Source organism: Coenobita brevimanus, chromosome 72, assembly GCF_032717465.1.
Source record: "Coenobita brevimanus isolate Jiangsu-jjx chromosome 72, ASM3271746v2, whole genome shotgun sequence".
NCBI classification, from domain to species: Eukaryota; Metazoa; Arthropoda; class Malacostraca; order Decapoda; family Coenobitidae; genus Coenobita; species Coenobita brevimanus.
The window spans coordinates 42,758,247-42,775,075 of record NC_137025.1 but is presented as its reverse complement, the minus strand read 5'-3'; the positions used below and the strand labels follow the sequence as shown (position 1 = coordinate 42,775,075).

Here is a 16,829-nt window from a genome sequence, read left to right as displayed (position 1 = left end):
TCCACTGCATCTACTTCACACCTTGGGCATGTCCATCACTTTTCCCTTCAAACAGATCGTATCAGAGAGTTATCTATGGGTTGAGAAACATACCAAGTCTCTCCTGGCTTCCCAAAATTAGCTAGCAGAGGAGAGTGAGAAGCACAAGAGGTGAAAAATAGGGTGAACATCTGTCCCTGACTGTACTATCACAAGCTAAAGTTTACTGACAATCCCAAGACAGCTGTGTCTTGCCTTCCTTATTTCTCATTTTTCCTCAAACTTCAGAAAAAGTTCTTCCTTCTCATATTCTTTTATCGTGTGCTTCATACTGTTATCACATACTAGATTTTCTATTTAATCTTCTATTGTGTGATTCCTACTATCACATGCAAGATTTTCTATAGTCTTGTACTGTATTGTGTGTTTCATATTGCTTTCACATACAAGTTTTTCTATGTATTCTGTTATTGTGTGCTTCATACTATAATGTACAAGATTTTCTATACTCTATTTTTTTTTAGTATGTGCTTCTCATAATACATAAATAAACCAACCCACCTTAGAATGTACGATGGCCAGAGTGTCCACCCAGACCCGCCAGCCACCATACTCATATTTGATGGCGTGGTGCAGCAACATGCGGAACAATGAGTACACCATGTCACTGATCTTCTGTTCCTCCGTCGACCGAGGGTGAATGTATGCCAGGGCAATCAACCACTCCTATTTTAGGATGACATAAGTGAACATGTGGCAGGTTATGAAGCATGGAACATAAACAAACTTTATTCGATACACCAATTCATGTAAGCTATTTCGTAGATCTGGAAAAATACAGCAAATTCTCAATTATCCATCATCACAATACCCGGCCCAACACAATACCCAGCGATGTTGACTTGGTTCTATCAAAGCAATATCCGGTGAAATTATACAACATTTGGAGCTGAAATGGGAAGCAACCGGTGGTTCTATGCAATATCTGGCACCTAGATGTATCAGCCGGCTCATACGCGGTTGCCAACCGGCACCTAGGAAAACCTGCGATGTGCCAGCCATTCGGAATTCTTTGTGGGAGCAGCTCACCAGGTGCACTGCACCTACTGTCGCTCTCTCTCTCTCTCATGGACCTCGTTCAGTGAAGACATATCTATGCGCTCTCCTCTTGTGACCATGCGGTGGCAAAACCCTAGTGGTAAGATTTACTCTGGAGCCCCCCATGCCTTGCTTAATATAAGGGAATAATAGAGCCAACCTGTTCCATTATATCACACCTTCCATTTTATTAAGCTATCGTCAGAAAACCATAGATAGAAAGGAATTTTTCAGTAAACTGCAATTTTTACAATATTTTTTCCCCTCCCTCGTGACCTGGAGCCTACACACAGATGCTACACACAGTTGCAAGTACTGTACCTAAATTGTGAGTAAACTCCGGTAAGTTGCGAGTACCTATCGGAAAAAAATAGTTCTGCTTGGGACAAAGCAGCATGTTTCCATTAGTGACACCCCACGCCTCATGACTGACTGGGAAAGTTCCGGTAAACTGCAAGTACCTAACAGAAAAAAATGGTTCTGCTCTTTCAAGCTTCCGCTAAATCCTGTTTCCGTTAAATAGAACTTCTACTGTATTTTATTCAGCTTACAACAGACTTTTGACTCGGAGGAGCTTGACAAAAATCATTTGGAAATAATATGAATGGACTTAGTTTTTGATATCAAAAGAATTATGAGGCAAAACCCATTCCTATAAAGTGCAGTCTTAACATAAAGTTTAAATGTGACAATAATACACTGTCCCTGTGGTATCTGGTTTAGGAGGTTAAAACTACTCATCATATTGTATTGTATCATTCATAAAGGATCCAACATGCTTATATCCATCTATCTTGGTCACCTAATGGCAGCTTTCCACACAGCTCAATCTTTGGCAGCTGTCTTATTCAGTTCTGTATCCCTGAGGTCACACACTATAATCTCATTCCAGGTCTTTTTTGGTCTGCCTCTCATAATCCTACCCCCAAAGTTCACACTTCTCACTTTCTGCACCCAACTGCCAACACAGGGGAAATTTTCTATATACAGTACTCCCTCAATTATTCAGATGTCCCATACCCAGACGTGCTCTGTACGCAAACGTTAGGCCTTGGCTCTATTATGTCAGTATCCAAAATCTTTGTCTGTATCTGAACATAAAATTTATGACATGGCCAGTTGGACAGCCTAAAAATTTTAAAAATTGGTTGAGCAGCCGGCCAGCCTCTCGGGTCATGCACATGTAATAGGTCCTAATCCACCAGTTAAGCAAAATGGCCATCCACCTCCCTACCAAATAGTCGCCTGGCCAGCCAGCAGGTACTGTATGGCAAAGCTGTGTTCAGTGGCGGGTACTGCACATCCCCACTCATCACCCAGCTCAAAAGGGTGGAGGAGGAGTTTTCTGACATTTGTTAAGTGATTATGTTAGCCACTGGATCACGCAGGATTACTGCACACCGGCTACTGTACAAGTTAGCAGGTTACAACACGTATCCGCTGTTCACTGGGTGGTAAGTACAGTTCCATATTGTACTGTAGCTATTAAAATTCTTTTTGCAACCTCTGTCTTCTTCATTGATTTTATTTGTAGATTGTTGTTTATGCATTGTTTTCTTAGTGTCTAGCATTATACCAGATACTCCCATGTGTGTTTTGATGTCTAAATAACTGAAAGACAAAAGAGCACTGCCAAATTTCAGAGGGGTACTGTACATATAGGTTGGGTCTGAATGGTATTGTTCCATAACCGGACATCGTCCATATCCAAACGTACCGATGGCTCTATTACATCAGATAATTGAGGGATTACTGTACTGCATAATTTATGCTACCGATGGCTCTATTACATCAGATAATTGAGGGATTACTGTACTGCATAATTTATGCAATAATACTCCTATGCATCACTCTAGACTTCATATTATTAAACATACATGTAAAATATGAGGCTTCTGTAATAAGCAATCTAACTGTAACTGTACAACCCAATTAATCACCCAGCAAAAGCATTTCTCTTCCTTTTCAGCAACAATCCCTCCACCTACAAGACAATACCCTTCCTCAAGTACTTCCTCACACTGTTCCTCCATCTAATTGCATTCCCCCGACTCTTCTACTATCCACTTCTTTTCTAAACATAAGTGCTCTGTCTCTTGCCTTCTCTTTACTCCAAACTTCAACCCACAGCAGTTCAAGTCCAAATGTTACAGGTACTTTTTGAATGGAGGACACCAGTAATCTGGAATATGGATTTTTTTTTTTTTTACTCATTTGTTTTTCCTTCCTCTGTTCTGTTAAAAAAAAAAAAAAAAAAAAAAAAAAAGGATAAACCAATCAAAACACTACACAAAAAATCCTCACAAATGCTATGTCATCTATCTTTATTATCATCCTTCTTTTTCCTTCCTCCATCCAGCAATGAGCTTTGATGTTATGCTGCCATGTTCAGGTGCTTTAAATCAATTACAATCACTCTCACTCCATTCTAGTTTCCCTTCCTCACTCTCTTTTTCCTCTCTCCACTTCCAGCCCCATCACCTACACACCTGCCACACAGACATCTGCAGCACTGTTCGGCGGTTGTCCCTGTTGTTGTTGCAGAGGAGTGTCATGTCAGAGAGGAACAGCTTCTTCACCTCCATCAATGTGTCTGAGGGCTTGCTCTGGCGGATCAGTGTGGCGCACACTTTCAGGATCACTGCAATGAGGGGTTTAAGTCAGATTACCTGCATGACTGGTTAACCATGGATGATTAATTTATGAGAGATTATGCTATGTTAAGGTTCACTGAAAACATAAGAGCACAAATGACTCTAAGATTCCTGTTCCCTGTTACACTTGAGCACTTTCCCATGCATGCAACGTATCTCTAATGCATGCAGGGAGATCAAGGGTGGGCTTTGTGCTGTATACTGATGTAGTGCAATAGCCCCATTCCCCTCATACAATTTCTTTAATGCCTGGCAGTCTAGTGAGTTGCGATGGTATACTTTAGATGAGTGGCTGTAGTTTGCTCACACACTGCTGCTCATGGAAGAGCCACTGGTCATCCCCCGTATTAATGTCTGAACCTAGTAACCTAGCCCTGGGCCCCTACATTCCTGCTATGCCAATAATGAGTTGGATGATGGATGGATGGAGATTACAAATGATACAAGACAGATCAGAAGCAGCAAGATATCAATAAAAAATATTGCATAGCAAATGTGGAGCATTTCTCTATAAAACAATTAATTTAACCCTTAAGTTCCTTGGACACCCTAACACTTAAAACTTCAAGTACACACTGGATCATTCCATGAGAAATGGAAGTTTTCCACAGGCTAAGAAGAAAATACTAAATACAAAGCGTAGTTCAAGTTACACAAACTGTGGGCTACTTACTTGGGTTCTCAAGGCGGTAATGTGATTCAGGTTCCGGATGTTTGCAGTACATGACTTGCTGGCTGATGTGTTCAGTCAAGATCTGTTGGGAGGGGCATAATCAGTATACACAATGATCTCAAACTAAAAATGATGTCATAGTTCATTTTCCATTTCTTTTGGAAATAACTGTCAGAAAAATATGTAAGTATTTGCTTTCAGCAACACCCACTCTCAACATATGACTTATTTTTATCAACCGTTTATTGGCGAAATTGTAAATGATACCCTATTCAAAACTACTACACCAACAAAAACTGTATCTTGGACCCATATATGTAACACTATCCTGTAAACCACTTCAGCTTTTCCCATCAAACTGAATGATTTGCAAGAACCATGTTCTGTGTCTTACATTCAGTGTAATACTGTATAATGTTATTCCTTTCATCTGAAATTAAATGTAATACTTCCAGAGGATATAAAAATACCATGGCTAACACTATTTTAACAGAAACCTGTTGTCCACATTCACTACTATAACCTTACAAATTTTATTCTTCTACAATCCCTCCTCCATGATACTGAACTCCCTCTTCATTATGGAAAAATGAACCCACCTTTATATGCCAAGAAATCCCTCTTTGTTATGCTCCTTTATGAGGACCTTCCTTCTTTATCCTATGAAGTCCTTTCTTCATTATGCAACAAAGTTTTTCCTTTGTTATATAGAAGTTCTTTTTCATTATGCCACTTTACAAAGACCCTACATTATACTAAGAAATCTTTATGTCACTCCACTAAAGAAGTTCCTCTAAATCATGCACAAATAAGAAGTCTCTCTCATTATGTTGAGAACTTCCCATTCATTATAATTTTTAAAGAAGTCCAAATGATTAAAAGTCCCTAAAAAAAAAAAAACTTAAAGAAAGATTCACTTCATTACACTAAATAGTTTCCTTCATTATGCTAAAAAGTTTTTCTTCATTGCACTTCCCAGAGAAGTTTCTTGTACATTATCTCAAGAAGTCCCTCTTCATTCGTCTTTCCTCCACTGGCTAAGAAAAACTCTTTAATTCTGTATCAATTCCTCCTTCACTGTTTCAAAAGCCATCCTTCTATCTCATGCCGTACCTCAATATAAGTGTCAGTGGATACTGACCTCATAAAGACAGTTGTAGGTGGAGAGGGTGAGTGTCTCCTCATGCACCAGGAGCCGCTCGGCCAGCAGGGTGTACAGGTTGTGTGGGTTCATCACGTCGTACTTCCGCCTAAAATGAGCCAGCACGTCAGCATGTTCACTACCCACCAGCCACCACCTTCACACCAGGGTTGGGGTTGGCCAAGGTGCAGTGGTAGGGTGTTTGGGTGTTATTGTGTGTGAAAGTGTGGGGTTGTGTGAGGATGTGAGTATGGGGTTGTGTGGAGATGTGGGTGTGGGGTTGTTTGCAGATGTGAGTGTGGATGTGTAGTAAGTGTGGGTATGGGTGTGGGATTCATGTGGGCATGAGTGTGAATGTGAGTGTGGGTGTAGTGTTGTGAAGTTATTGAAAGAGTGGGGTGGTTGATATAGTATAGCATGTGTCGTTGTGTGACGACAGTTGTGTTGTTCATTGGGGATTGTCATATAAATTACAAGGTTGTCAGAGTATGCATGGATATGCATTATTACAGCAGTGTTAATTATTACATAAGTTTCAGATTGTAAGAGGGTTTATGTGTGTTGAGGTTAAGACGGCAGTTCATGTTGTTAGGTTGTATAATATTAGGTGGTTAATGTATGTTCAGTTTACACGTATAAATATTCGATGGGTTGGTTTTTATTCGTGTTTGATCCAGTAAGTGTTATGTTTGTGGAAAGACAGTAGAAATACATGTAATTTTACACAGATGGAGTTCCAGACGGATTGGTGCAGGAGTGAAGATATTACAGGGTGTTTTAGTATGACATTGGTTTTTGACGGTTATGTTGGGAATGGTTGGCAGTTGGCAGTTTTTGAGGTGAACAGCAATTTGTGTATATGAACAAGAAACAGTGTGTGTAAATTAATAAACAGGAGTATTATTGGTGTGGACGGTGGATAAAATTAGTAAGAGACAAACAGTAGTTGTAGCAGCATGAAAAAGTATTTGTAGTGGTGGTGGCAGGAAGTATGACAGTGGTTGTGGTGGTGACCAGTGGTAGGCAGGAGATTGTGGTGGTGGTGGTGGTAGTGGGTGGAGACAGAACCAGCCAGGCAGAGGGAGGGGCAGGAGGGGGGAGAGAGAAAGGGAGACCATCACAAACACACACACCACTAACGATGCCCTCAAAATCAAGAGGAGTGATACCATAACTTCATCAGTGACACCACAATAGTAGTTCGTCCAGCTTAATGTGTCAGATTTTTGTCCTTTTGCAGCCTATTTTCAATATGTCAGTGGCAAAATGAGACAATACTATTGCTCTACATCCTTCTCTACAACTAGCACTATATTCTAGTGTTAATTTTGTTAAAGCTCTGGTTCACAATGGAGTGATGGCAAATTTAGGCCAAGTTATATTGGACAGAGTATGCACAAATTAATCCTTTTAAAATTTAGAGTAGTTAGTCAAAATTTAGTAAGTCACGTACTTCTCAATCCCAATTCTTAAGAAAATAAGTGAAAATAAAGATTACTATATAAATACGCCAACTGAAAACAGTAATGGTACCACTCCATCAGTCTTCTAATAAACAAAAAAGACAGAGAAATTAATACAGGGGTTAGAACAACTGTCAGGGGGTGTTAGTGGGAACACCAATCAGCCTCACACGACACCAAACAGGGACACAGGTGGTTGGTCTACGTGAGGGAAGCAGTTCAGGGACAGAATACTAGCACAGTTGCGTCCACAACCAACGTGAAAGGTAACCCAACAACACTTCTTTATAGCTGTTTATTGATGTGCAAAAAAACTGATTCATCTACCTTGTGAAGTTAACATATGAGATACTATCTACATGTATCATAAGATACGCAGTATGTAAATAAGGCGCTGTTACAAATCAGTGATGATGGAATATCAAAAGATCTACGTGTGCAGAATATGTACTGTATACTAAAAAACATGACTACTGTTATACCTATAAGAAAAGTATGTCTAAATAATGGGCATGAAGCATGTGTTAACACAAAATGCATCAATTCTTTAAGGGAACAGTGCAAAATGTAAGATATATACATACAATGGTTCCCCCTCATTCACGACTTTGCTATTTGTGGTTTCAGCTATCTACAGGTTAACAATACACCTAAAAATGCATTACAAGGTTTAATGTGTATTTTGGGATTATTTAACAATCTAACAACCTAAACTGTTAAATCATCTCAAAATACATATTTTAAAAAGTAGATTCCAACATCTGATTATGCTTTGGGGCAGTGTAAAAGGTTTTCGGTCAGTAACATTACAGGTACAGTATTAAATTATGACAGGTGGGGCTGCTTTTGGGTAGCATCAATTATTCACAGATTTGACCATTCACTTGGGTATCCATTATGAATCCCTGTGAGTATGGAAGAACCACTGTACGTCAGCCTTAAAAATTTTATAGAAAACACGTCAGCACGTTATCCAAACATACAGTCAAAAATATGGGAGAACTGTTAACACTAATTTAAAGGTATCTGTTCCTCCAAGGTCCATGCTCCCTAAGTTACAACATGCACATATTGCACCTGGAAAACTGTACATAAGAGTACTGTATTAGTAAAATGTATTACAGAACATTTGGTCAAATACTATAAAGTACTAGCAACTGATAATGTAATGGAATTTTAATACTTTGTAGAGATTACATCATGCAAAGCAATCACATACAAGGTCTGTCCAAAAAGGACTTTTCAAAAGACAAATTTATTGCTTTACTTACAACTTAATCAGACTTGTCTCTCATAATACTCCCCTCTACTGTTCATACAACATTCCCAAAGTTTTTTTTCCAGTTCTGGAACACATTTTCAGGGACGGTGCACAGTTCTCGCAGCAATATCCTTCTATCCTTTCTATCATCTGAAATCGGTGACCTTTCAGGGAGGATTTCAATTTGAGGGGGGGAGTGGGGGGGAGCAGAGGCCAAATCCAGAGAGTAGGGTGGCTAGAGGATGACAGTTGTACCGTGCTTCGCCAAAGTCATGGATAAGGAGCAACGCATGAGCAGGTGCATTGTCAATATTTGTCATGGTGCAGCATCCAGGTTTTGTTTGTCCACACCTCAGGCCTCTTCCTTTGCACTGCCTCTCTCATAAACTTTAGGACATCCAAGTAAAACTCTACTGACTGTCTGACCATGTGGAGAAAATTTATGCTGAACAATGCCCTTCCAATAAAAAAAGACAATTAATATCACCTTTACATTCAAGAGACTCTGGGGCACTTTTTTTGGTAACAGTGATGATATTCCAACCAACTGCAATAGCTGCCTTTTTGTTTCGACATCATAGTCGTACACCCAGGTTTCATCACCTGTTATGACATTTTTCAAAACGTTTTCATAAGGATTCAAACAATCAAAGAGCTCCTGATTGACTGTGCCACAGTCCCTTTTTTGTTAATCAGTCAGCAGATGCAGCACAAATTTTGCGGCAACATGAGCCATCTCCAGTTTTCAGTTAAAATCACGTAGTGTGAACTTCTATAGATGACTACTTCTTCAAAAACTTCGTGGAAAGTCAAGCAACAATTTTCACAGATCACACCATGCATTTTCTCAACATAATATTCGTCTCTTGATGTGGAAGGCTACCCAGATTTGGGATCATCTTTGGTGGATGTTCTTCCCGATCTGAACCGCTGGAACCACTTATGACATTATACGTGGCTCAAACAATCCTCCCCATGTGCCTGTTGCAGTATTTGAAAAGTCTCCATAAAAGTTTTCCCCAATTTAAAGCACAATGTCTTGCTAACATGTTGCTCTTCAAGATCTTTCATTGTTCAACTTGCAACAAATCGCCAAGTGCACTAAACACACATTCAATCAAGCATATGTACCATACCATACCTTGATGGCTAAGTGACATGATGCGGCTAGTATTAGACCAACGCTCAAAGTTGCTGCTACATAGCACTCTCCCATTGCAAGCACTCTATGCTGGCTCACTGAAGCACTACAGTATTTAAAAAGTTTGGTTTCTTTACAAACAGACATCGTATGAATCGGTGCCAAAGTTAGTCAGTCAATACACAATCCCTTCAGCCCAAGGATATTCACATATTTTACTTCAGACACTGCTAGATTAATCAGCTCACAAAAGCCATCCATAGACTGAAGGGAATTAATGTCACTACAGTACACTAAATCAACCCCCCACCACCATCAACAACAACAAACACTGAGGTAAAGTAGGCATGCAGGAAGGACTATGTTGCAGAGTCAGCTTAGAAGCAGTTTATGCAGGATAGGCATCTGGAAAAGCATTCTGCCTTAGGATGGCATTGTCTCATAGTGCAGTAGGTCTGTAATGTACTGTATATGTGATGGGCAAACTATGTAATAGCCATGCAGCAGTAGAGCACCACTGTACTTAAAGACTGAAATGTCCTTGGAACCTGAAACACACTTTGACTCAAGTTACCAAACAAAGCCAGAGTATACGGGACTGCAGAGACTGTAAATACAAATACAGTTTAAGAGTATATAATGCATGGCATTAAATGATACAAATGCTGTACAATATAAACATTACTCAAATAATAATATGAGTTACTGAGTATGCACCAATCAGCCAAAGCTGTATTAAATCTCACCATCACTAATCAGCCATGCATTAAATATTTTCAAGTCATGATGGTAATGTAGTCCTATATGAAGTTATAAATACAGTTCATGGCAGACTTTCATGCTAAGTTATCCTTCTACTGAATATCGATAGTTTACTGGAAACACTAACACCTTTCTCAAAAAAAAAAATAAATAAATAAATAATAATAAAAAAAAAAGGGCTAAAACTCTATTACTAGATTCCATAAACTCTAAAAACTCTCATGTAAAGCCCTGTGAAAATAATGCACAGTAACAGCGAACCATTACCAAATAATTATTAGTCACAAAATTTGAGACAATTAAGAGATAAGTTTGAAATACTGTAATAATGTCCAGTCACAGCACAATGAGGTAGTTAATCAAACATATCACATACTGTCCACATCATGTAGAACAGATGAATCCTAAAAAATGTACTATATACACTTCTGAGTCCACTTAGTGTTTAGTATGAACTCAAAAATGCTGCTTGAACACTGCATAGCTATAATCTATAACTGTTTAGTAAAACCTAACTACAATACACTGGAAATACCTGTACTGCACACCATATGAAAATACTTTTCTAAAAAAAATAATTCACTTACATCATTTTCTAACAAAGTCTTGTACAATATCTTAAGGTATGTATGGAGAAAATCAGTAACTAACAACCGTATAAAACTTAAAACCTGAAGATGCAGATGGTATAAAACAAAATAAATTTTAAAAAAATAAATAAATAAAGATATCCATACATCCCAAAATCTGAACTTACTTGTGTGTGGAGCGAGAAAGGAAGTATCCTAGCAGTTTGAGAGCCTGGAGACGTATTAGTTGACTCTCGGAGGCCAGCAGTTTGAAGACAGTGCGAACGCCATGCTTGGCATCAAAAGCTGGCACCATAGAGGAGGGATGCTCAGACATCAGTGACATCAGCATCTGTAGCACATCATGGAGGTTCTCGTCCTGGGGTTAAGTAGAGGAGATATGATTACAATGAGGCAAGATAAAGGAATAAAGCAGCAACTTCAACTTGTTCACAATTATTTCTTAAATATAGTACAGTAGGTACACATAGTACGCGAGCTCACAGTACACTAATCTTGTACACGAACCTATTTTTTATCAAATTTTAGTGTATTTTTTAATAGTACACGAAGTGAACTCGTAATAGGTGAGACGGCAGCAAAGAGTGCCCCAAATCTGGGGCTGAGAGCAGGAGACCGCAGCAGAACAGCCAGCACCACTAGTGATGGAGAGTGGAGACTTGTCGATGATGGAAATCAGTCGGGTACTGTGTGCCCTAGACAAATTCAAGGAAGAATTCAAGGACATCGAACACTGTCAGTTGCAAGTGGAGGAAGTGATGACTTAACTGGACAGAACCTTCTGCTACTACACAGACAGGCACAACCAGGAGGTTAAAGGAAGGAAGCAAACCCTCATCACCCGTTACCTGCGGCCTCAAAAAAGTGAGGAATCACTCCCTTGAACATCACAAGAGCCATTCCCTGGGGAGAATCAAAAGGATGAAGTGATGTCTGAGGTGTCAGAAACAGACTTTGTAGAGTTTATGAATGAAGTGAGTGCATTAGCTAGTGAAAATGTCGAAAGTGCTGGTGACGAGAGTGATGAGAAAGGTGGTGTGTCGGGTGGTGTGGCGGGTGGTACAGAAGGTGAATGCTAGGTGCCTCACCCTGCCTCGGATCCCCTTCTTACATCCATCAAGCCTGTTGTCCTCTTGGGTTAAGGTGAGTGGCCATATTCTTGTTGGTTTAGTTAAGCCATATCCTTATTGATTTCGTAAAGCCACAATCTTGTTGGTTTACTTTATTTTAGGTAATATGTCTTAGAAAATTTCCCTGTACAGTACAATACTTAGGTCCGAAATGAGTCTCAAGGGTTACCGATGAAGGGGGGTGCCACCCATATGTAATTTTTCCCATAAGTTTATGTATCCACAATACACGAATTCCTAGTAAGCGAGCTCCTCTGCCACCCATAAACTCGCGTACTGTGCGTACCTATCATACTACAATGGTTTATTACAATACTGATGGTCACTTTTTTATTATTAACAATACATAGGAAAACTACCATTGCTTTTCAATTAAAAATATACAAGGGGAGCTACAGGGACTATTAATGATTTGCTAAGCGCCATACCACCCAGATTATTTCTATTATTCATTCTTTCCTCGTCCTTCTGCCAACAGGTGATTTTACACTCCCTCTTCTGTCTTTCTTTCCTTCATTCTTTCCTCTTACTTCTGCCTGTGGGTGACTCTACACTGAATGACAAGACAAATGGTTTCCAGTACACCAGGAAACCATTTACTAAGCTGGGTGGTTGCCATCCATCCATTCATCAATTCATCATCCAATCTCACATTGCCCCAAGAGAAGTGTAGGAGCCTGGGCTAGGCAAGTTGGTCCTGACATTTAAGATGAGAGTGACCAGCCTCACTCATCCCTGAGTGGTATTATGTGAGCAATAAACCCCAACCACCCCTTGGATATAAACCTTCACCAGTTCAATCCAATTGGAGCGCCGTAATTACCCACTAAACCACCAGGTGCCACAATTTGGTTATATGGTTTAGAGTACAACTCTCAATGTGTGGGGAGGCTCCCCACATACAGTTCTTCTCAACAGAGTGAAGTCAAAGGCCTTTCATCTCATCAACTCTCCTCTTACTGGCTCCTTTCAACCTCCGTCTCTTCGCCGCACTGTTGCCTCTTTATCTCTCTTCAATTGCTACTTCAATGGTCACTGCTCCTCTGAACTGTCTGCTTGCATCCCTCCACCACTACGATGGGCGCGCAGCACCCGTCTAGCAACAAACTCTCATCCCTTTTCTGTCCAACTCTCTAATGCAAAAGTTAATCATTACTCCCAGTCCTTCATTATAACAACAGGTCAACTCTGGAACTGTCTCTGTCTGTATTTCCTGCTTCCTATGATCTCCAGTCTTTCAAACACAGTGTGTCCAGGCATCTCAAAATGAATGGATCTTGAATTTGGCTCTCTTTTGTTTTTTGTTTTTTTTTTGTTTTTTTTATTGGAAGGAACGTTATTGTGGGCTCAGCTTTGGTTCCTTCTTCCTCACATTAAACACACACACACACACACACACACACACACACACACACAAAGTAACTACTGTACCTGAGAAAAACACAATGAAGCTGAAAACATACCTACAGAGTAAAGTCAGGGAAACGACTATCATTCCAGTTTTGCCCAAAGATTATTTAAAATCAGCAAACACATCCAAAGTCTTCCCTAAATGAATGCTTTTTGCATGGTTTAACTTTTCTACAATGTAATCATCTAACATTATGACGATACTTATTTCCACGACTACAATTCCAAGACATATTACTGGATGCCTATATCAGTAGGGTGTTGCAGATACACTAAAATGCCCAAGCTAACCTCATGCATGGTGGAGAGAAAGTTAAGAATGGCCTGCAGCTCATCCTCCTTCACCCCATTACCAATCATGATGAGCTGCTTGAGGAACAGTAGCATGTATGCTCGCAGATTCACTACATCTTTCTCACTGGGCCGTGGGCCATCTGGTAAAAGAGGTAAAAATATAAATGATGGATAAAGACACTTCACAGAATAACATTTCATATACAATGTAGCTAACCAGCACACTTCAGAAACATGTTGGACAAACATGTCACACACTACACTAATCACATTATTCTGCAGTTCTAAAACCTTATCATTTCTTTTCAAAGTGACACAGTGTCCTAGTCTCTTTTCCTAAATCAATAAAAGGCTTAAAGTAAACACTATCATTGTACATCATCATCATTTTCATCACCTTAACCTTGAACACAACTCTGATCTCCCTGGGGAGACAGATCAACGGAGAAAAAGTTCTCCTAATTCAATCTCCACCCTTTCATACTTCTTAAGAGGCACAATTATCAGCACATAAAACAGAAAAACTGTCTTAAGCTCATATATACAAGTACTGGGTCATTTCTTGGTGATGAGTTACAACGGGGGGAGTGAAAAAAGTAACAGTATCCTCACCCCCACCTACCCATCCTCTATTGCCATTCCTACCACTCCCTCACTCTCCCCAGTGTAACCCGTCAACCACAAATGAGCCATTACTATACTTGTGCACACTGACTGAGATGATGTGTCTGTTTTATATGCTTGAAGTTGTACAATGCTGACTGCAACAAAAGTAATGGGTGGTGAAAAAGTCATAGCATTATATTTATACAAAGAGAAGAGGTTTCCAGCACTCAGCAGTTGTAATTTGGTTCTTGCCAGATTACCTTATTCATCATGGGACACCCTTTGGACTGAAGCAATTAAGTAGTGCTGTAAATATCACAGTTTTATCATGATCTTTTCATTATGCAGAAATTCCCATACATCAAGAAAATCTTTTCTTTTCTTTTATTTATTTATTTCTGATTATTCTTACACTCTGTGTCTGCTTCTCCTCCACTTTAATTTAAAACCTAAGTGGGCACTTGCTTTATGTGAGCTTGGTTTATGCTGACCACCCTTTACATGGCACCCCCAATCTCTACCCTTCTGTCCTTTATGTTGGCCACTCCATGGTTTACCTACGAAGATTGTACCTTTCAACTCCAGATCGCCACCTTCAACATTCACAACTGTTTACAGCTGTCAGCTGTTTTTGTGGGCCCACCAAGCCTTCAGCCAAAGAGCGAGGCCCAGCTTAAGCCTCAATTCTTGCAAAGAAAGAGCATTAATCACTTCAACTACTGTATCAAGGTGAGTTTAAGTACCACTTATTACCATTATTCTAGTATATACTGTAATCAATATCCAATATGCCTGATGATGATCATTGTGCGCTTAAGCATGGCCTGATGGGGGTACAGGCTTCAATGGAGGCATAGTAGTGAAATCTTACCCCCACATTAGCCACATGGCATATCTTATGGAACCATTTATGCAAAATTCACTTGTGCAGGGACCTTACCCTTGCATTACCCATATAAAACAAAGGTCCAATGCTCTTCTTTAGTCTTAGTCTCTTAGATATGTTCCTTGTCATAAGAGCCAATTAAGAGAGAATTCCCTTCATGATACATGCTTCCCCACCACTTACCACTGAAAAAATATACAGTAAAATACTGTACTGTACCGTACTGCACAGTACAAAAAAATACACACATTACTGACTGTAAAGAAAGTTCTTCTTACTGTACAGTTTACACTGGCCTTACTTGACATTCTTTTTTGCTATTTTGTCCAAAGTAATGTACAGAAAAATTACCTATTAAAGTCCCACTGCTACCTATGCAGCTAATGTTCCAGTTTCCTCCCATTTACACTATGTCGTTCTATGGAAAAAGCTGTGATATTTTGGCGCACATCCCAGACATACACTGAGGATTTATTGTACTACACCAAAAAACTACTTACCAAGGCCTTTTGGGTTGATGCCACTCTTGTCTCTGGGATTAACAACCCAGTAGTAGTACTTGAGTGTGTGCATGGTCTGGAGGACTGTGGACACACGCCGCACCGACCCATAGATCTGGGCGTCTGACAGGAACTCCGTGGCCAAGTAAGTATACAGCCGCATCTGTACCCCCACTGGAGAGTATATCCACAGTGATGGGTTGAACAGAATGTGGTCCAGTAACTGTAACGAGATGTAGAAAGTCAATCAGATGAAGACAAATAAAGGACAGTGTGCAGAAAACAAGTAATCAGAAAGGTTTTCATTTGTTATGGGTGACTGAAAAATTTGCCAGTTTAAAAATAATCTTGGCACATTTGGAAGGTGGGACACCATTCAAACCCTTCATTAAAAAATAAAGTAAAAACATGAAAATATGTACTATAAGCTTAAAGGCTGTAATAGACACAGAACCATTTAAGAAGCAAAAACTAAAAATGTCTAGTACAATGTCTTTAAGGTAAAAAGCTCTAACTAACAATTAAATTGCACCACTGTAAGTTACAAAAGAAGTCTTAGCAAAATTTCTCAACGTTGTGGCCCGGTACAACACAATTAAGCACAATGTTGTACAGTATCAACAAACAATCTTTTTCATCTATTATTATTCTTCAACCAAACTTTTACTGTCCCTCCAGGAGCAGAGAGGCCTGGAGCTAGGCAACTCTATCCAGACATATAATTCTGAAGTGACATGCTGCCTGCCCTTGAGCGGTATTATGTGAGCAATAAACCCTAGCCACCCCTCGCATTTCTACCATCTGTCACATAAATAAAAGACAGCCATAAAACATTACCTGCTTCAGTAGTAGGTCTGAATTTGAGTTAGGACATGTGACAAGGAACTTGGTGAGCTTGAGGAAGGCTGTGAGGACCTCCATGGTGACATGGTGGCGAGACGACCTATGCAGGAGGTGTGAGATGACCAGAAATCCTCGGTTCTGTACCATGTGTTGTTGTACTGTGTTGCAGCTCTCTACCATCTCACAGATAAACCCAACCAGCGTGGATCTGCAATCAAACAATGTTAGAGCTCTGTCAATATACACTATCTACAGCCAGATGCCTTAATCATGGAGGGAGCACCCATGAACAAATCCTCTCTTCATCATTCTGACCTCTGTTTCTACTACACACCACTCTTGTTCATATACTGTACCTCTCCACTCTATCCCTTAACCTCATCCTGAGCTTCCTTCTC

The 16,829-nt window shown here is 39.8% G+C and overlaps 1 protein-coding gene across 1 annotated transcript in view; it reads right to left on the bottom strand.

Moving 5' to 3' along the window:
* The window catches only part of rg (A kinase anchor protein rugose), a 488,645-nt gene that overhangs the window by 445,121 nt on the left and 26,695 nt on the right, over nucleotides 1-16,829 (bottom strand). The window contains exons 6-13 of the mRNA XM_080278156.1: nucleotides 16,426-16,639; nucleotides 15,589-15,811; nucleotides 13,594-13,736; nucleotides 10,930-11,120; nucleotides 5,546-5,702; nucleotides 4,405-4,486; nucleotides 3,567-3,718; nucleotides 541-705 (exon numbers count right to left, since the gene is read on the bottom strand). Coding sequence (XP_080134282.1) covers nucleotides 541-705; nucleotides 3,567-3,718; nucleotides 4,405-4,486; nucleotides 5,546-5,702; nucleotides 10,930-11,120; nucleotides 13,594-13,736; nucleotides 15,589-15,811; nucleotides 16,426-16,639 — 1,327 coding nt within the window. The remainder of the gene's footprint in view (nucleotides 1-540; nucleotides 706-3,566; nucleotides 3,719-4,404; nucleotides 4,487-5,545; nucleotides 5,703-10,929; nucleotides 11,121-13,593; nucleotides 13,737-15,588; nucleotides 15,812-16,425; nucleotides 16,640-16,829) is intronic.